General features: G+C 32.0%; 2 protein-coding genes across 2 annotated transcripts; both read left to right on the top strand.

The window, feature by feature from the left end:
• The first annotated feature begins 1,872 nt into the window (after window positions 1-1,872).
• On the top strand, window positions 1,873-2,685 carry LOC114748860 (F-box/FBD/LRR-repeat protein At5g22700-like). The gene has a single exon (XM_028937334.1). The coding sequence runs from the start codon at window positions 1,873-1,875 to the stop codon at window positions 2,683-2,685; it is 813 nt and encodes a 270-aa protein (XP_028793167.1).
• A 1,730-nt stretch (window positions 2,686-4,415) lies between these two features.
• On the top strand, window positions 4,416-5,363 carry LOC114748858 (putative FBD-associated F-box protein At3g50710). The gene has a single exon (XM_028937321.1). It carries the CDS (start codon window positions 4,416-4,418, stop codon window positions 5,361-5,363), a length of 948 nt encoding a protein of 315 aa, XP_028793154.1.
• Window positions 5,364-21,219: the final 15,856 nt, after the last annotated feature.

Genomic DNA, 21,219 nt, shown 5'->3' with positions numbered 1-21,219 from the left:
TTCATAGATCTTTGTTTATGGTTTTTTTTTTTTTGGTTTCTTCGTCTTCTTTTTTTTTTTTCCAATCCTAAATGTAATCACCGATAAACATATATGAATAACATTGAGTGGTATTTATCCTTTTTCGTGATATGCGTAGAGGGTTTATTAAAATTCACTTGCGTGGATATTATTAAATGATAATTATTCTTTTATTAATTTTTTTTCTTTGAGATCATGAGTAATCAAACTCCCATAACTTGTAAGATCGGAAAATGATTTTTTTCCATTTCCTTATTTTTATGTTTTTCCGTTTTATAAGCCAAGGGGGTCTCAAAGAATACTTTGACTTAGCGTTGGGTTAGGGTTACAATTTACAAGTTTTTTTTTTTTAAAGCACAATGTAGAATGCAAAAGTTTTAATCACCATACTAACAAATTATTTTATAAATTAAAGGTAGTTGCAGTTCTATTACTTATGTCCTATGAATTTTGAAATATTAGATTTTTCTTTTGGGCCAAACTGAAAAATTAGGCTCGTGTTCCCCCCCGGGGGCCGAAGTGGTTATAATAATATCATAGTACTTATTTAAATATAAGTTAAAGGTATTTATATATATATATATTATTTAATATAACAATATTATATTAAATCTCAACCATTTGATGTTAATCCAATAATAGAGATACTAAATGGAGGGAAGTGGAGAGAAAACTCAATGAAAACATTCTTTTTCAGTTTTTTTTTATGAAGTCTTTTTCGGTTATTATCACCCCTTAAATTTCGCATATTTGTTCCCTTTTTAAGGATTTAAATAGAAAGGATTTAGGTTATATTTTTTTAATTCTTTCAACTAACAAAAATATTCTTGAACCATATATAACAGTTAAATATATGAAAAAAACTTAGGTCAAATTCTTTATATTCAGTATGTCAAGTTTTCTGATTACACATGACCATATATCTTTTTTCGTTTCGGTGAATTTGTAATTAAATGCTATTAAATATTAATATTTCAAATATAAGATACATGTTTATGTTTGATTGGAAAATTTGGCATAATTGATATAGGTAATTGGATGCAAATACATTTTATATGTATGCACACACACAGAGATCTTTTAGTATTTTAATTTGACTTCGATATATGACATATATCTAAAATTTTTAACTTATATTTTTTAGATAATAAAATAAGTTTTTCTCTCTCTTTAACTTCCTGACAATAAGAAAATTATCTAGAGTTTAAATTCTGCATCTGTTATAATAAATTAAAATACGATGAAAAATATAAAAAATATTAAAGTTTATATAGACTACCTAAATTGAAATTGGAATTTAGTCTTATCACCAAGTAATAAGGAGCCCCTGAACTAAGTGAACTCCTTTCCAAATATATCACATTGATTTGAGCCTTTGATTACGATATTTTTTGTTATGACACGCTCAACACAGGAGGAGGAAAATATTTTATAAGGTCCCGATCCCAACCAATAAAGTAAATGGGATATATTTTAAATAAATGAGATGTATGGCTCATGTGAGGTAGTTTTTCTTCTTTCCTTTAAAACTGCCTCCTCGTAATTTTCAGTCTAGATTGTGATCCGGTTTTACGTAGGTATTTTGATCCATTCAAAAGGTATGTTTAAAATGAATGTTCCTCTATAGATGGGAAATCGTGGATCCGATCTCATTTGTAATATTAGACTATTAGTATCTACCCCTCTAATTTTTTCTTTTTTTAAAAAAAGAGGTGTGCTTAAAACCTTCACCCTCCATTCCTTTTTCTGTAGTTTTCATCCTCTTTGTTGTTAGATTAAAGGATCTATGTGGCCAAGCTAGCGTGATGGCAAATTAATTAAGTGCCGGCACACCAATGAAGAGGAAGCAAAATGATACGAAGTGATAGACTTAGTGACTTACCAGATCATTTGCTTCAACAAATTCTCTCTTTTCTTCCAACCCAAGAAGCCATTGCCACAAGCCTCTTGTCCAAGAGATGGACCTCACTGTGGACTGGATCGCCCACTCTTCACTTCGATGCTTTAAATTTCCGTTCTTCTATATTCTTCGTCGAGTTTGTGGAACATGCACTAATATTCTTCAGAAATTCCAACCACGTCCAGATCTTTCGTCTCAGATTTGGAAGTTCTGGAATACAGCCCGATGACAACATTGTAAATTGGGTTACAACAGTGATTAATAAGCTCAAAGTTGAGGAATTGGATCTTTGTTTTACTTCTTATTGGTTTAGTGTTGATCTGAGCTCTGAGATTTTGAATAGCAGTGCGATGAGGGTTTTAAAGTTGAATGGTGTAACAGTAAGTACTGATTATTCTGTGAATTTGCCTTCCCTTGAAGTCTTGCATTTGGAAAGGGTTATATTCCCAGAATTTCGATGTTTGGTTATGCTTCTTACTGGCTGCCCACGTCTTGAAGAATTGAAACTAAATTTATTTGTTATATTTGCCATCACGAAGGCCACCAAAATTGAGAGTCTTCAACATCTTGTCTCATCAAAGCCATCGTTTCTGGTTAGGTTAAAGAGATTCTGTTTTGATCAATTCAAAGCATCGGAAACCCAGTATCGAGTTGCAAGATTTATTATGGACAATGCGAAAGCTTTGAACACCGTCTCCATAATTTGTCGTTCAAGTGTAAACTCCCTCCCCAATAACGCTAAAAAAGTTATCCACATGCCCTAAAGGATCTGAGAATTATTGCGGACTTCTATTATATTTCAATTTTTGGTTCCTTTTATGATGGAAAATTGGTCATTTTGTTAAGCTCCGATCACGTGATTGAGGATAAATCATCAACACCTCTTGGCAGAAGAATTAGAAGTAGAAGGAAGTAGTAGGGTTTATGTTGTTTAATACTTTGTCATATATTTTGACAATTAATCATGTCATTGTGGCACTATAATACATGCTCATGAGTCATGACTTTCTTCTTCTGTTTATTGAGACATTTGGCTTTGATTTGTATAGAATTCCCATCCCTCTTTTATCTCCCGTCATAAGATTAACATTTGGGTTAATGAAATGATAAATCGCTGTGTTCTCATTCAATGTTTAATTATCACAATGGTAGTGTTTATTATTGTAATGAAATTTGTACCATTCAAAATTTGATCTAAATAGTAAAAAAATCTAAAATTTCTAATCTAAATTTTTTTCATTGATAATTTTAAATAAATGTCAATCATAAGATTATTTTTATTTTACATTTTATATCTACTAAAATAAAAAATTTTAAAAACATAAAATGATTTAAATTGAACCTATAAGACTGTTCAAAATCAATCTGGATGATTCAAATAATGGCAGCAGCCAGTGCTTATCTTTTTTGAGTATAAAATGTATATGTTATTAATACGATCATGTGGTTATTTATTTAATTAATAGTGACTTTTATTTGTAAGCAAAATTATTAACTCCAATTGAAATGTATAAAGGAGAAACCTACGTTGCAATTGTTGTTTTCCATTTCAAAGAACTCTTTTCTTTGGTTCTGATTATGATGTCGAGATAATAAATCAAGTTTCAGATAAGCATTTTGGGTATATGTTGCTACTGCAACAGCCTTGCTGACTCCACCCATTTCGGTCAGCGAGAATTAATTATTGGCGACAGACAAACCGGTAAAACAACAGTACGACGGTGCCAAGTGGAAGGGCCGTCGCTCAACGGATAAAAGTTACTCTAGGGATAACAGGCTGATCTTCCCCAAGAGCTCACATCGACGAGAAGACCAATTATTCAAATAGGTGGGGGTAAACTAATGAGCTCGGATATTAATGAACTCTATCGAAGAGTTATCTATCGGAACAATACTCTTATCGATCTATTAACAACAAGTAGATCGATGCCAGGGGAATTAGTAATGTGTCAAGAGAAATTGATACAAGAAGTCGTGGATACACTTCTTGATAATGGAATCCGCGGACAACCAATTCATTAAAGAAAGAAAGTTGGAACAATGGCACCCTATGTTTATTTGTTATTTGAAGCACTCTGGTCAATGAGTAATTTTTCAGCTTTGAACTTGCGTAAGTAATTTGCTTATTCTTTTAAATTTTACTCTGTTTTTCCTTATCTAAAAAAGTGTAGTCTTCTTTTCGTCAATTTTGAATTTGAACTAAAATTATAATTATTTTTAAAATTGATGGTCAACATATTATTTAAATTTCTATCCGAACCATCCATATTTAGTATAAAATATATGGTTGATACGAAATATGAGCACGGTTATTTAAATTAGCTCCAAATCTGATGATTTTAACACTTGATTACGATATCTAATGATTTTTTTATTTTGTCACACAGAATAAAGAGACAATATTTCATATTTGTATGAAAATTTGCATCCGTTTTTTCCCCTCAGTAGCTAATTTTCATCCTGTTTCGAAAGATTACATCACCAAGCTAGGGTTATGGCAAATTCAGTTCCGGAACGCCATGAAAGAGGAAGCGAAATAATACGAAGTGATAGACTTGGCAACTTGTCAGATGATTTGCTTCGACATATTCTCTCTTTTCTTCCAACCAACGACGTAATTGCCACAAGCCTCTTGTCCAGGAGGTGGATATTCCTGTGGATTGGATTGCCCATTCTTCACTTCGATGATTCAAGCTTTCGTTCTCCTGAATCCTTCTTCCAGTTTGTGGAATCTGCGTTAAACTTCTTGCCAAATTTCAACCACATCCAGATCTGTCGTCTCAAAGGTAGGGGAGCAAATTTTGGCCTTGGTCCTGATAAGATTATAAGTTGGGTTAAAGAAGTGATTAATAAGCTTAATGAGCTCCAAGTTGATGAACTTGAGCTTTGTTTTACATCTTGGTCTGGTATTAGTTTGCCCTCTACCATTTTCAATTGCAGTACACTGAAGGTTTTAAAGTTGAAAGATGTAAAAGTGAATACTCTTTCTTCTTTGAATTTGCCTTCTCTTAAGGTTTTGCATTTGGAAAGTGTTATTTTCCTGGAATTTCAATGTTTGGTAATGCTTCTTTCCGGGTGCCCACTTCTTGAGGAATTGAAACTAAGTTCATTTGCTATATATGATTACCATCAGATGAAGACAAAGGGCATTAAAAGTCTTGAACACTATTTGGTCTCATCAAATCATCCTTCCTCGTCGTTTCTCGTTACGCTAAAGAAATTCTCTGTTGATCAATTCAAAGGATTGGGATGTGAGTATAAAGTTGTAAGATTTATTATGGAGCATGCAAAAGCTTTGAAGACCATCTCTATTATTTGTCGTGCAAGTGTGAACTCCTCAATGATGCTCGCAAAGTTATATTCATTGGCCACACGATGTGAGCATTGTAGATTTCTATTTCGAGTTTTGGTTCCTTGTATGAAAAATGGGCGTTTTGGCTAATTAAGAATAAGAATTAGAATTAGAAGCCAGTAGTAGGGTTTTCGTTGTTTCATATATATATATATATATATATATTTGTCATATGTTTTTTTCATCTTTCCATGAATATCAGTTTTTTTTCCCGTCATACTTTGAATTTTTTATATAATATAGAGTATTAGCTAAACCTAAAAGCATGCCTTTGATCATCTAATTTTATTATTTGTCTCTTTATTTAAAAAAAAATCTTTTTAGTCCTCTAACACATTAACTAACATTTATTTCGTTCCAAATAATTTTTTTAACTTTGGCCAAAAAAATAATTTTTTTAACATACATTATTATTTTGAAAATTAAATTTAGCATATCAGCATTTGATAATGTTTTCTTAACTTTTAAAATTTTAATATCAGCATTTTTTTTGTTAAACTAAGGGTAAAGTTAAATAATTAAATGTTTATTTTTTTTAATATAAATTACATGGTTGCTTTTCTTTGTATGTTGTTTGTCAATTTCTATGTTTTTCAGGCAAAAGTGTACTATGGTGCTTTAATTTCATATGAGGTTTTATTTTGGATTTAATTTCACGAAATGTCATTTTAATCATCCTAAATTAGTTTCATTAATAAAAATACCGAAGGTGAAATTTTAAATATCAACAAAGTATACATAAACATTGACATATTAAATTTAATTTTGTCAACAAAAAGAGCAATATTGTTACGTGTGTTTTTTACACTTCTGAGACAATATTGCTTTTCAAGAAAACTTTTGGGGACCACTCTTGACAACAATCAAACTTTACCCCTAAAATTTATTATTAACTGATTCTTCTTGTTGGGAACGGGGATATACCGCAATTGAAATACCTATTGAAAACTCGGATGAAAACGCTTCTCCCTACTCGTGCAAATCTTATAAGCTTAATGGAGTTGCGAAGTTATAAAAATATGCCTTTATTTATAAAAGATATTCAAATATCTCACATTCTAAAATTTTTTTAAAGAATTAATTAAATAAATATTAGAATGATTAATAGTAGTTTCCTGTAATCATATCCTATGCATATTTTTAAAGATCTCATATCTGATATAAAAATGGGTTGTAACAAAAATTTAAAAAAATATCCTGCATCTGATTTCGAGCAGCCCAACAATTAAAAAAAGTACAAAAGGAGAATTACATTTAGTTTCCAAATAAAAAAAATAACTACCCATTCGCTCCTATATATAAGCTTTACCTTCTAAGAAGGATTTGGTCTAAAATATAAACGTTACTTTTTACTTTGTCTCAGTATTTTTTTTTCCTTTTATTATCAGTTGACTGTATTTAGTACTCCCTTTTTTTCATTAATATTATCCTTATATATTTTCTTTTATCATTTTTATTTATTGCCTCTCTCATTTACTCTCTTAATAAATATGAGTAAATTTAAAAAAAAATACATTTGACCTATTTATTATTTTTAACTAATTTAAGCTACTAGTTTGTTAAACATGATTCGGTTATTTGAAACTTATATATAAAAGCAGAGAGAGTATTTGTATTTGTAAATATATAATTATATATGTTTTGACAGAGTTTCAATTTATTTTCTTAATTTTTTAAAAAATAGTTTTAGGTCCTTTAATCCTTAAAACCATTAACAAAAAATTCATAATATTAACATCTTAAATATTGATAAAATATTCTTAAATGCTCATATATTAAGTTTAAAGCTAAAATATATATTTAGTCCTTTAACTTTATACAAGATTTTAATTTGATACTTTAATCTTAAAAAGTGTGTTTTTATTTTTTTTTAATCCTAAAATTGTTAGTCTTAAATAATAAATTTTTATAATAATCATAGTTGTTTTGAAAATTAAACTTAATATATTAATATTCGAGAATATTTTATCAAGATTCAAAATCTCAATATATCATTTTTTGTTCAGGCTTTTAGGATTAAAGGACTACAAATATGGCTTTTAAAATTAAGGGACTAAATTAAAACATTGTAGAAAGTTGAAGGACTCAAAATATACCTTAACCTAAAATTAATTTTCAAGATAACCATGATCATTATAAAAATTATCGTTAAAGATTAACAATTTTAGGATTAAAATTCTAACAATATACTTCTTAAAGTTAAGAAACCTAACTAAAATCTTGTATAAAGTTAGATATCAAGTGAATACTTTAACCAATTAAGATTTGACTTGTGAATAGGACTAAGGAAATAATTGAGGGAAAATATCGATTAAGGACCGTAGTTAAGAATTTATTTCAAACAGTCCCTAAAACATTCTGAAATATTACTGTAGGACCAAAAAAACCAAACTGAAATTAAAATTAGTAAGATTACCATAATACTTCTCATTTTAATTTTTTGAAAAAAATAAATATTAATAGTCGTTGGAGTTCCGGCCATCGGAGGTCGGAGGTCAAGCCACCGACACTCAGGTGTTCGCCGCCGAAGGTTGGAGCTTCGGTGGCTAGAAAGTTTCTTTTGAAATAAATGGCCAAGTTAATTTTTTTTAAAAAAATACATATTACTGATCGCTGGAGTTTTGGCTATCGGAGTCGGAGGTCAGGCCACCGCAATGCTCAGGTGGCCGCCGCCGAAGGTTGGAGCTTCGGTGGCGGGAAAGTTTCTTTTGAAATAAAGTGGTCAAGGGAATGTTTGAACGCATGACCTCTTGGCATACTAAAAGTGATATGACCATCAAGCCAACCAAACCACTTAATTATGTGATGCAAATACAAATATATATAACAAAATAAACGCAATTGTCCAAGTGTAAGTGGACAAGTGAAATTTGACAATTTACAAGTGAAATTCAGCAGTTTACAATAAATTTAGCGATTTACAAATAACATAATAGAATTTACAACCCCAAATGCAAGTGTTTAAGTGTAAATGAACAAGTAAAATTTGAAGATTTATAATAAAAGTTCATGAATTTATAACCCAAATTCGGCTATTCAAAAGAAACCCAGCGTAAAATTCATAATCCAAAATGTAAGTGTTTGAGTGTTAATGAACAAGTGAAATTTAGCGATTTACAACAACAATTAAGATATTTACAATCCAAATTCAACGATTCATAAGAAATATGAATACTTGTATTTGAAGTTATGAATTCTCTTATTAGTTTTGTAATATTTATGTTTTTTATGAATCACTGAATTTAGGTTGTAAATAGTTGAATTTCACTTGTTCATTTACACTCAAATAATTACATTTTGAGTTGTGAATTTTACACTAGGTTTCTTGTGAATAGCCGAATTTGGGTTGTAAATTCATGAACTTTTGTTGTAAATCTTCAAATTTCACTTGTTCATTTACACTTAAACACTTGCATTTGGGGTTGTAAATTTCATTATGTTATTTGTAAATCGTCAAATTTTTGTTGTAAATTGCTGAATTTCACTTGTAAAGTGTCGAATTTGACTTGTTCACTTATACTTCGACTGTTGTGTTTGTTTTGTTATATATATTTTTATTTGCATCATATGATTAAGTAGTTTGGTTGGCTTGGTGGTCATATTATTTTTGGTGTGCCAAGGGGTCATGGGTTTAAACCTTCCCTGGGCTACCTTATTTCAAAAAAAACTTTCTAGCCATCGGAGCTCCAACCTCTGGCGGCGGCCACCAGAGTGCCGGTGGCTGGACCTCCGACCTTTGGTGGCCGGAACTCTAGCAACCATTAAAATTTATTTTAAAAAAAAAAATTAAAATGAGGGGCATTATGGTAATCTTACTCTTAATTTTAATTTCAATTTGGTCTTTTGATCCTGCAGTGATATTTCAGAATGTTTTGAGGGCTGTTTAAAATAAATTCTCAACTGTGGTCCTTAATTGAAATTTTCCCAATAATTAATTTCCTTATTTATGATATGGTTGTGATTCTCTCAGGGGAAAAATTGCATATTCAATAAATAAAGATCCCTTTAGACAAAAAAGATCACATGCATCCTTGGTTGAAAAAAAAAATCACATGCATATTTCAGATAGATAAATATCCTTTAAAATCCCTTAATTAAGTCGTGGGAAAATTAAAACCTTTTTTGCTTGCGAATTTTGAAAACCTAGAAGAACCTATTGCCTCTTTGTCATGTAAGGGTCCGTTTGGCATGAGGAAAAATGAGAGGAAGGGAGGAGAAGAAAAAATTTTAATAAGCTTGATTTAAAAAAATTAAAAATTGGGATTAAAAGCTTTTAATTAATTTTTACTACTTTTTTATATTAAAATTTAAAACCCCATTTTTTCAATTTTTTTAAATAGATCTCATTAAAATTTTCCTTCCCCACCCCTCCCCTCCATTTCCCTCATAACAAATAGTACCCAAGTGTTGGTCACCTTTTCCGTCTCTTAAATTCCTCTTTGTTTGGTTTCTTTACTTCACACTTTCCTATTTTTTTCCTGCCAAGATTTTTTATCTAGAGGTTTCAGCAGCAAACAATCTGAACGTGTTTTTGTTGGTCATGGCAGAATTAGAGCCCAATAAAACTCATCACGGCAAAGGCCAAGAAGCCATATTGAGAGATAGGATTAGCGACTTACCAGATTCATTGCTTCATCATATTTTGTCTTTTCTTTCAACCAAAGAAGCTTCTGCCATAGCCATTTATGTGACATAGCCACCTTAGCATAATTAAATCAATTAATGATCAAAATTAATTTTGTCAACGAATAGGGTGATATTGTTATGTTTTTTATACTTCCAAGAAAAGATTGGTTTTCAAAAACCTTTTGGACAATTGGACATCACTCATGAGCAAAAACTTTAAAAACAAAAATTAAACCTTACTCCTCAAATTCATTAACTACGGTTCCTACTTGTTGGGATATACAACAATGGAAATACGTATTGAAAACTCGATGAAAACTCCTCCTCCCTACTCTTCCAAATCTTATAAACTTAATTGAATTGCCAGATTAAAAAAAAATCCCTTTATTTATAAAAGAAAGTCAAATATCTCCAATTCTAAAAGTATTTTTAAAATTAATTAAATAAAATATTAGAATAATTAACAATAGTTTCCTGTAATCATATCCTATCAAAATGCATAGTTTTAAAGATCTCGTATCTGATATAAAAATCCTTTGTGAAAAAAAAGGAGAATTACATATAGTTCCCAAATAAAAAATAATAATTACTCACAAGTCCTCACTATTTCTAGATATATATATATATATATATATTTGACATATAAATTAAGAACTCTGACTTATAAATCGGTCTAAGGAATAAATAATTAATTTTCTTATTTATGACCTGGTTGCGATTCTCTTAAGGGAAAAATCACATATCTAGTAAATAAAAGACCCTTTTGAAAAAAGCATTCATATATCAGTTAGATTAATATCCTTTAAAAAATCCCTTGATTAAGTTGTGTGAAGATTAAAACCTTTTTTGCCTGCGAATTTTGAAAACCCTAGGACACTCTATCTGCAATTAATTTCCTTCGCCCGAGCTGCGCCATCGTCGTGTAAGTTTCCGTCACCTCTTCCCTCTCTTGAATTCCTCTTTGTATGGTTTCTATACTTCACACTTTCCTCTTTTCCTGCCCAGCAGATTTTTTACCTAGAGATTTCAGCAGCAAACCATCTGAACGTGTTTCCTTGGTTATAGGTTATGGCAAAATCAGATTCCGTTAAAACTCACAACACCGAAGGCGAAGAAGTTATACTAAAAGATAGGATTAGCAACTTACCAGACTCATTGCTTTATCATATTTTGTCTTTTCTTTCAACCAAAGAAGCTTCTGCCATAAGCCTCTTGTCCAAGAGATGGAACTCAGTTTGGCTCTCACAACCCACTCTTGACTTTGACGATGAAAGCTTTTCTACTCTTCTTTCATTTGTCCAATTTGTGGACTCAGTAATTAACATTTTCAAAGATTCAAACCCCATCACAATGTTTCGCATCAAATACTCCGGAAACTTACGCCTAAGACCTATCAAGTTTGAAGTTTGGGTCAAAGAAGTGTTGAATCTCAGAGTTCAACATCTGGAGCTATGGTTTCCAGATTGGTATGTTGTGAACTTGCCTTGCAGCATTTTTGTTTCCGGTACCATTAGGGTTTTAAAGTTACGCGGGGGAAGAGTGGGTAATATTTCTTCAGTTGATTTGCCTTCCCTTAAAGCCTTACATTTGGAGAACGTTCATTTCCCATGTTTTAAATGTGTTTCCTTACTCCTATCCAGATGTGTGCTACTTGAAGAATTGGTACTAAACAGAATTTCTACCAGTGATTATGATCACAACATTGAAATGCTTCAACGTTTGGTCACATTAGATGATGATGTCCCGTCTATCTTATCTACATATGAGATTCCAACATTTTACAATTTGACCCATGTGGAACTTTCAATGGGTCATCCTTTGAATATCATATTAAATTGGCTCCAAAACTGTCCCAAGCTTCAAATTCTTGTAATTGATAAAGTTAAGGATGATGAAAGGTCAACACTTGAGGATGTTCCCAAATGTCTATTATTGTCATCACACTTGAAGGAAGTCTATCTTCATGACTTTATTGGCTCTAAAAGTGAGTTTCAATTTGCAAGACTTATTATTAAGCATGCAAATTGCTTGAAAACCTTTTCCATTGGCATGAATTCTGGTTCCTCAATCAGTTGGAAGCATCAAATGCGCAAAATGTTATCTTTTTGTCCCAAAGGCTCAGTGAATTGCCGTCTTTTGTTTCGAGATGGTTAAGGAATACCTTATGAGATAATCATGAGTTAGGGTTCACAATTGATTTTTTTTTCCATGTATAAGTATTTGATTTTATGTTCATAATTGATTTTGAGAAGAACAAAATAAACAAAGCCCTTAGTGTGTCATATTCATCTTGATCGTTTTATATATTGTCATGTTAATTCTAATCTTTTTGGCCTGATTTCCCATCTCTTATCTTTGGCAATGACCAACATTAATATCCTTAATTATTCTTCTTATGTTTCTGCTTTTCTTTTCTTTTTCCTTTTAAAAGTTTTGCGGGAATCTTTCTTCTTGGTTTGATGAATATGCCCCCTTTTTTTGGCCGATATGAGAGGCCTCCCCCGAAGAAATAGAATTAGAATTAGTTATGGGTTTTTTGTTACGTAGTTTTTTTTTTAATTTTCCAAGTCTTTAGTGCCTAATTATTAGTGTTCTTCGTTTATAAGCAAGGATATATTATTAAAATTAAAAAGCATCATCTTCCCTTTTCTTTTCAAAAATTACAAAAAGATTGACTCGCGGCCCAGCTAATTAAGGACAAGAAAACATTGTTTCATAAGTCTAATGTGCCTAATTATTTCAACCGTATTTGGGCAAAGTATAGAAAACGCTGTTTTTGAGATATATATAGGTGCAGCAAATCAAGATGCAAAGTTTCATGGTAATTGATCTTCGTATTAAAACTCTTCGATTTCACCAGGTTCAATTTTTTATATTTATTTTTGCTGAGTCTAAAACGATTTGTTCTTTGAATTAAGAAAATAGCAGTCAATCACAATTTGAGCCAGACTGATTCAATGGCTGGTCTGGTTTTTTAATACCTTGCAAGTGATAATTGCATTTATTTCGTAGAACATACATGAACTTGTTCATCAATTGATCAGACAAGAAATAAGAAATTAAATATATTTTAATTAAAGATTAATTGAAATGTGCAAAAAAAAAATGAATGATTAGAAACTACAGAATGCATAATTTATTTCCTCTGGTCGTACCTTTTCTCCCATTTATCTTTGTGGTTGTCGGTTTTCCCTTTTATAAATATACTATTATATCTTAATTTTATAAAGGGGATTAGAGGAGTATCATTTAATTATCTAATTAATTAATTAGTAGCTCTTTGGAACCTTAAAAAGGATTACATGGGGTGGGGTGGGTTATGTAATTATTTTAGGAAAAAGAGTAAAGATAAGAGATAATAGTACGGTTATAAAAGGGAAAGCCAACAAACACAAAGATAAATACTAGAAAGGGTAAGACCAGAGAAACTAAATTATGCATTCTGTAGTTTCTAATCATTCAGGCCAAAAAAAAAAACTTATTATGTTGGACTGATCATCTGAGACTGAAGGATTTCGGGCATACCTGGAGTCTGCAATGAAGTCAAGTTACCATGTGGAGGTCCGATCACGTTAAGGGAGTCGGATCTGGGAGACACAGCAAATGTACCAGAGGGAGAGTTTGGAGAGACGGAGAGGAAAGTCTGATGGAGGAGGAAAAAACCGCAATCCACAACCACACAAACTGATCCCTTTTGATTAGTTATGTAACTCCCTGTTTTTTCAAATAAAAATCGTCTCCTCCTACCCAACCGTTCCCGCCGTTGGAAAAATATATGAAAAGGCAAAAATTACAGTTAAAGACTCATGAGTTTTGCTATTTACACTGGAGTCCCAAATGACATTGGACTCGGGTCCAATCCACCAAGGGTGGACTGGCCCACTTTTCTACAGAGACAAATTTAAGAATTATGAGTTAGTACTATCTTTAATTCCTAAAATTTAATATCTCATTTTGCTTTTAGTTCTTGAAAATTAAAATTAATGGTTTTGGTCTTTGAAATTTGATTTCATTTTGGTTTTTAGTCCCTAATTGTTAAGCCAGAAGTATCCGAAATTTGAGTTCATTTTGATCCATCTTAAGAATTTTGGTCCTTAAAACAAGGACTAAAACTAAAATGAGATTAAATTTCATGGATCCAAACCATTTGTTTCAAATTTTAGGGACTAAAACTAAAGTGAGGTCAATTTTCACAGAACCAATGATGGCATTAACCCTATATATATTTCACTAATACTAATGGACGATTGATGGATATGCATAATTAAAAATGATTCTAACATGGCTTCAAGATTTTCAATTAGCTATGTTTTCAACCTATATGTCGTGCCATTATTATGTTTTATGAAAAAACAATTTTAATTCGTACAAAGATAAAATGATACATGCAAATTGGGCCATTTTATAACGTTGAATAAAAAGGGAAAAGTACAAAAAGCTTAGGCCTTAATTAACAGAAATGAAGCACAAGTGCACATATAAGCCCAAACAAAGCTACAAGCAAAAACAGCAGAAAACACATAAAAAAAAATAATGATGACTAAAGCGGGTTAAATCTAATGAAAGGGATTAATTACTTACAACATGATAAATTAATATTTGAATTTTTATTAGAAAAAATATCCATATTTAATACCTAACAGTATCTCAAATAGAAGTGCCTCTAGTAAAAGAATGTGTATACACACACAGAGTTAAGGCACTGCAAAATATGATGAGCAAAATGGGAGAAGCAAGGCCACCACATGCGTCTTTGGTAAAACGTGGAAATTACATTTTTTTTTCCTCATGTATTTATTTTATATAAAATCATTTAAAATAAGAGAATTCAAACTGGCAACCAAAAATCAAAGGCGACCGGCAGTAACGTAACGTCAAAACTTGAGAAACAAGGGAAAGGGCTTCTAATACCTCACCCTATGTGAGGGTTCGTGTAAAAATTCTTCAAGCTCCGAAATGTTTTTTTTTTTTTACTGATCATTAGATTTTATATAGAAGTGGGCACGAATTGACCAATAAGCTCTTGGTTGAGGTGTTAGTGGCCTCACCCGTAAGGAGGAGCATACAAGCTTGAATCCCGGGAAGCATACTTGTTGAAAGGACTATTCTTTAACCGTTCTAGGTCTAATGTGACTTAAGATATCCTTGTTTCATCTAAAACAAAGTGGGCATGAATTGTATCAAACTATCAATTTAGAATTTTTTCTATAATTTTTTAAAAGAAATAAATTTAAACTGCACACTTTTAAAGTATTTTTCTTTAAAAATTTGTAAAAAATTAAAAAATTCATAATTTCACTTAATTACATAGAATTTAATAATCAGTAGCAAAAAATATGCTCACATTAAAAGAAAAAATTCCACAAAAATGATAGTTGAAATTTCAAAATCTCAAAAGTTCACCTAAATTTAAAACTGCACACTTTTAAAGTACTTTTCTTTAAAAATTCGTAAAGAAAATTAAAAAATTCATCACTTCCTATTCACAAAGTACTAGAATTTCACTTAATTACACAGAATTTTATAATCAATAGGAAAAAATATGTTCACATTAAAAGAAAAAATTTCACAAAAATGGTATTTGAAATTTCAAAATCTCAAAAGTTCACCTAAATTTAGAGTTGTCAATCAGGGCCAGCCCGACCCTAAAGGGCTAGCCCTTGAAGGGCCAGGGCCTAAAAGGGCCGGCCCTTTAAAGCCCACATACCTTAAAATTATCTAATTATTAAAGCCCGACCCTTGGACATGCGGGCTCAGGGCTTAAAAGGGCTGGCCCTTTTATATTATTTTTTAAAATTTAAATTCTTTTTAATTATTTTAAAATAAAAAATAAAACAACAAAACTTCTAAGATTTTTTATTCGAATTATAAATATAAGTAAAATAAATTAGTGGTGTATAGAAAAAAGAATTAAATGCCAATAAACTATTGTCCAAACTAAAAAAAATCGAAATCTAACAAAACACGAAAAAAGAAAGATAAAAACCTAGCAGTTAAAGATTAATAATATCAACATCATTATTATCTTTATCTTCATCTTCATCAGTATCATCAAGATCAGCAATATTTGATTGTTCTTTACTATAAGTGAGCTCTTCTTCAGTGATAAAAATATTAAGGTTTTTGTCTTCATTTACCTTATCTAAAATAAAACTATACAGTAGTTATAAGTACAAATAAGAGCCTGAACATTTGTTCGAATAAGAAAAATTTTACACTTTGTTAAGATATGTAAACCGATGGTAAATGAAGATATACTAGCTATTATGGTGATTAAAATGTTAAGAATATCAGCTACCATTCTTGAAAGAATTGAAAATTGATTTTAATTATTCTTCCACAAGTCCAAGACATCTAATTCTTTTCAATTATCTAGCTTGAGTATTGATTCTTCTAAGTATTTTTCTAATTTAAACTTATTCATAAAATACTAATTTATAACTTTATAAATATATTGATAATAATAAAAAAATAGGCGGGCTTAAAAGGGCTAGCCCTTAGCCCTAAAGGATTGGCCCTTTTATTTTTGAGCCCTATAGGGCTAGCCCTTTTAAGCCCAATTTCCTTTTAAATCACCTAAAATATAAGCCCGGCTCTCCACTTAAAAGGACTTAAAAGGGCTGGCCCGATAGGCGTAGCCCGTTTTGATGGCTCTACCTAAATTTGCAAAATTTTAAGACTTACAATTTTTTTTTAGGGAAAACCAATATGTAAGCCGTTATAGTTTGTCCCATTTTGGATCAAGTACCTAAAATTATTTTGTATTTTATGTGATCTTAATGTTTCAACCATTCCATCCCGTTAATATTTCTGTTTGAAAAATGTTAAACGGGGTTAAGCACCGTTGATGATGCCATGGAGGACAAGTGGATCAAACGTGGCAAGCCATTTCTCTTTCATCACTGTAGAAAACTACTGCCATACCTCTGAGAACCTTCTTCTCCAAAGGTCGTCACCTGCAGAGGGCAACGTCGAGTTCGACGCTCCTCCAAACATCATCATGCCTAACAGTGACACTAGTCTCACCAGATACAGCCGATGGTGCTGGCGGCTTTGGCACTGCCATTGCCAGCCTCTTTGGCCAAACAGTAGATTTTGGAGTTAAAGATTTATGCTGGGATTTTCAGGTCATGAGCTGTACTTGCTTTAGCCCCTCCTCCATTTTCTCGAGTTTCAAAAGCCATCTTTCTTACCTCTGTAAGTCCTTCGTCCATATCAATCTACCCTTGCATCTCACCAACTCGGAATTGCCCTCTACAGGGAACCTTGTGGGGAAGAAGTTTCTTGGAATTAAATCAATAGACTGATGAAAGAGAATGGGTTGCTACATCTCATCCACTTGTCCACCGTATCGGGATCTTCAATGGTGTTTAATCTCAGTTTAACGTTTTTCAACCAAGAGGACTAACGGATGGAATGGTTGAAACATAAAAAATCCCATTAATTAGAAAATAACTTCAGGAACTTGATTTAAAATAAGACATAACTATAAAGACCTGTATATTAGTTTTTTTTTTAAAAAAAAAAATTCGGTCAAGTGATTTGAAGTTTTTTTGGGGAAATATTATAAATTCATTAGCATTTTAAAATTTTAATTAAAAAAATATTAATAAAGTATTATCACCTGTTTTAATTATAAGATCTTATTTGTAATATATAAACGAAATTTTATAATTAAGAGCGGATATACTAAAAAGCTCTTTATTAGTAGTTTGAAATTATGGAATCCTAGAAAATGCATCAAGGAAATCCTGATCGTTGGATTCAACCACACTAAACACTTTTTCTTTTGGCTTCAAGCACATTAAACGCTGTTTTGTAGCGCTTTCCTCCAGAAAATCGCTCCGACGACGCAGAGCACCTCCATCCTTCACGGAACCAGTTTCGGTGCTCATCCGTTTGATAAGCACTGTAAGCTCATCAAATTTGAACCGTTTATATCTTATTTGAACGGTTCAGATTTAAAATCTTTAATTAATTATTTTTAAATAAAATAAATTATTTTTTAAAAGAATGATAGTTAAGAGATCATCACTATTTTAGATTCTATACATATTAAAATAATTATTTTGAATAAATAAAAATAAAAATGAAATTAAATCTAAACCACCTAAATGAGATATGGACGGTTCAGATCCGATTAGCTTATAGTGCTCATCAAATGGATGAGCACCGAAACTGGTTCCCATCCTTCACCGATACACGCATTTCATCCACATCTGTTCCTCGTCGATTAGGCGCAAAGAGTCCACAGTGAGTCCGAAGTCAGGTTCCCTCCACCTATTCCTCCATCTTCTTCATGACTATTAGACGCTTCCAGGTATCCTTCTCTCTGCTCTCTCTTTTTCGCTCTTTGTGATCAGGCATCGCCTTTTTTTTTTTTTTTTTTAAACGAGTCCGAATTAGTCTTCGTTAAACCCAGAATCCTACTTTCTAGTTCTTTTCCAGATGAAGTACTGTTTTTCTTTTCTCTTTTTTTTGAAATGATTTTGATACGTATTTACTTTCTCTGGGTCTGTCTTATGTACTATGCTGCCATGAGTGAATTTCTTTGGGTAGTCTTTTGTCCTAGATTCGCGTTTTCTCCTTCGATTTGATTATAAGAAATTCGAAATAACCGGGCCTTCTTTTCAAGATATTCTACATTGGCCACTTCTTTAGGCTTTTGCATTTTGCGTTTTGCCTTTGCATCATTGTTCTGTTCATTCTTTTTTTTGGTTTCATATAGGCTGCCAATTATAATGAATGCCTTAAAGTCAACAAAAAAGCTGTATTTTCTAAGTTTTGTGATAGAAAAAACCACCTCCACTATACATCCCAATGGACAAGGCTGGGTTTTCAAAATCCGTAGTATGGAGATTTGGTCTGAATTTTGATATGGAAATGAAAAAAAAAAAGAAGTGATCATATGTGTTCAAATTGACTCGTTTCTATCTTTACTTTGCCAACAGGATCTCCAAAAATTGCTGAAGAGGTCGATGGTCTTTGTACCAGAGGTTTTCTTGAACTATCTTATGCTTTCTCAAACTGATCGGCTGTGATTTTGTTCACACAAATGGTACAAATGCCCATTTAATAGGTTGATAACTTGGCAAATTTTGCATTCTTCAGTTGTGTGGATGTCTGAAATTATTTGCTGTGCAGGGGCATGTGCTCACAAATCTTTATCCAGGGATACGTCAACTAAAATCTTTGTTTTCATCATCGCTTACTCTGAGTAAAGCATCACTGCAGCATAACTGAGATCATGGCAAGATCAACACCCCAAGCGAGAATACCAGTGCCCAAACAACTAAAAGGTGGAAGTGAACTTTTGATGATTGACAGGATTAGTAGTTTGCCAGACTCTTCTTCACCATATTCTCTCTTTTCTTCCAGTAGACGATGCAGTTGCCACAAGCCTCTTGTTCAAGAGGTGGAAACCACTTTGGCTATCAATGCTCTGTCTTAACATTGAGGGATCATATTTTTATTGTCTTGATTCCTTTTGTCAGTTTGTGGATGCAAAGTTGTGCTTGGCAGATTTGAAACCCAAAAAAATGTTTCGCCTGGAGCGTAAGAGTTTTCGTGTATATGAAAAGAGGAGGAAACAGAAACACGTGGATTTAGAAGTGCCCCCTGTTGGGATTAAATTTTGGATTAATGCAGCTTTAAATCGCGAAGTTGAGCATCTCGAGCTATGTTTTGCATATTGTAGATTTGATGTTGAGTTGCCCACACGAATTTTTAGCTGCAATCAAGGTTTTGAGTTGACTGGAGTTGCAATAAATACTCCTTCTCTTGTTAATTTGCCTTCATTTAAAGTCTTGCATTTGGCAAGTGTTTGATTTAATGATTTGGACTGCCTGGCGAATCTCCTTTCTGGATGTTCTCTTCTTGAGGAATTGCTGCTAAAACGTTTGGATGTACCTAATATTGGTTCCAAACTCAATATGCAAGGTTTTATTATTTGGTCTCTGTAGATGTTGAACCCTCCCTAATTAAGTTGGTAGATTATTCTAATGTTACATGTCTTCGGTTGAATGAGGTAATTAAGACTGATGAGAATTTATATTTGAAGCCCATAAGAGTGTGTGTGTGTGTATTATGATAATTTGCGTTTGGTCTTCCTAATGCAGAATAGGTGGTCACCTCTCCATGATGATATTCCACCATTTTACAATTTGACGCGCATGGAATTTTCACGTTCTTATATTGATGGGAATAGTATTGTGAATGTCTGCAAAACTGCCTCAAACTTGAAGCTCTTTTAGTTCATGAGGTTTGTTGATTTCAACTTTATTTTTTTGCGCCCTTTTCTTCATTTTGTTTCTAACTTTGATAATGCCTGTTGTCAGGTTTATGTTCCTTTTAATAAGGGGGAAAAGGCTGTCGTGATGGAACCTATACTTGATATTCCTCAATCTCTTTCATCACGCCTGAAGAAATTTAGTCTAGGTGATTGTAGAGGCTTGGAATGTGAGCTTGAAGCTGCAACATATATAATAAAGAATGCAAGAGCTCTGAGGAGCATCTCCATTAGTAGTTTTCTTTATTTAGACAAAGACGAGAAGTACGAAATGCTTAAAAGATTATCCTCATGTCCTCGAACCTCTGCTGATTGCAGGCTTTTGCTTAGCTAAATTTGTCACATGTAGCATGTTGTTGAAGTCATGTTAGTGTTCTTTTTAGGCTAATTTCTTCTTTGTTTATCATCAGTAATATTTAGAGTAGGAAGTTATTTTAGGATCTTTAACATGACGTACTGCTAGACTCTTGACTCTGTTTCTGTAAATTAATTTTAACATTGTATAATTAAGCTTTCTGAATGTGTTTGTTGGAAGTAATGGACAGAGAAATTAGTCTTCTTGTTGCTTTGGGCGTGTGAAACTGTCTTTATCTGAAGTGACTATTGAGCTTCATTTGGAAGTTCAATATTTCATTCTAAGTTTCTAAACATGTCTTTGAAATGGGAACCGTACCAGGAAAGTCAAAATCTTGTGGCTTGTTTTTTCCGGGGCTAGTGCTCTCAAACGCAACCAAATCAATGTATGGTCAACTTGGAAAGACGCAGAGATTGTCGGAACTTGAAGAAGATTATTTACTCACTCAGTTCAATAATTGAAATTAACAAATAAAGATGTTTTGAAAGATACATAATTGTTTATAATTTGTTTTGATTTTGGTTTTGGTTTTTATAGTTTCAAACGATAGGTGGTTTGGTTTCTTGAGAAGTAAAATTAGCGAGGTTTTCTTAAAATATAGAGACTATTATTTTGGACAGAGAAATTTAAAACTTATGATTTGAAATAATTGGGACTAAAAATAAAAACTATTAGAC

This window comes from Neltuma alba, unplaced genomic scaffold (assembly GCF_004799145.2).
Source record: "Neltuma alba isolate B1F8T4 unplaced genomic scaffold, ASM479914v2 tig00000935_pilon, whole genome shotgun sequence".
NCBI lineage: Eukaryota > Viridiplantae > Streptophyta > Magnoliopsida > Fabales > Fabaceae > Neltuma > Neltuma alba.
Note: the sequence above shows the minus strand (reverse complement) of the source record. Positions and strands in the feature narration are given on the sequence as shown.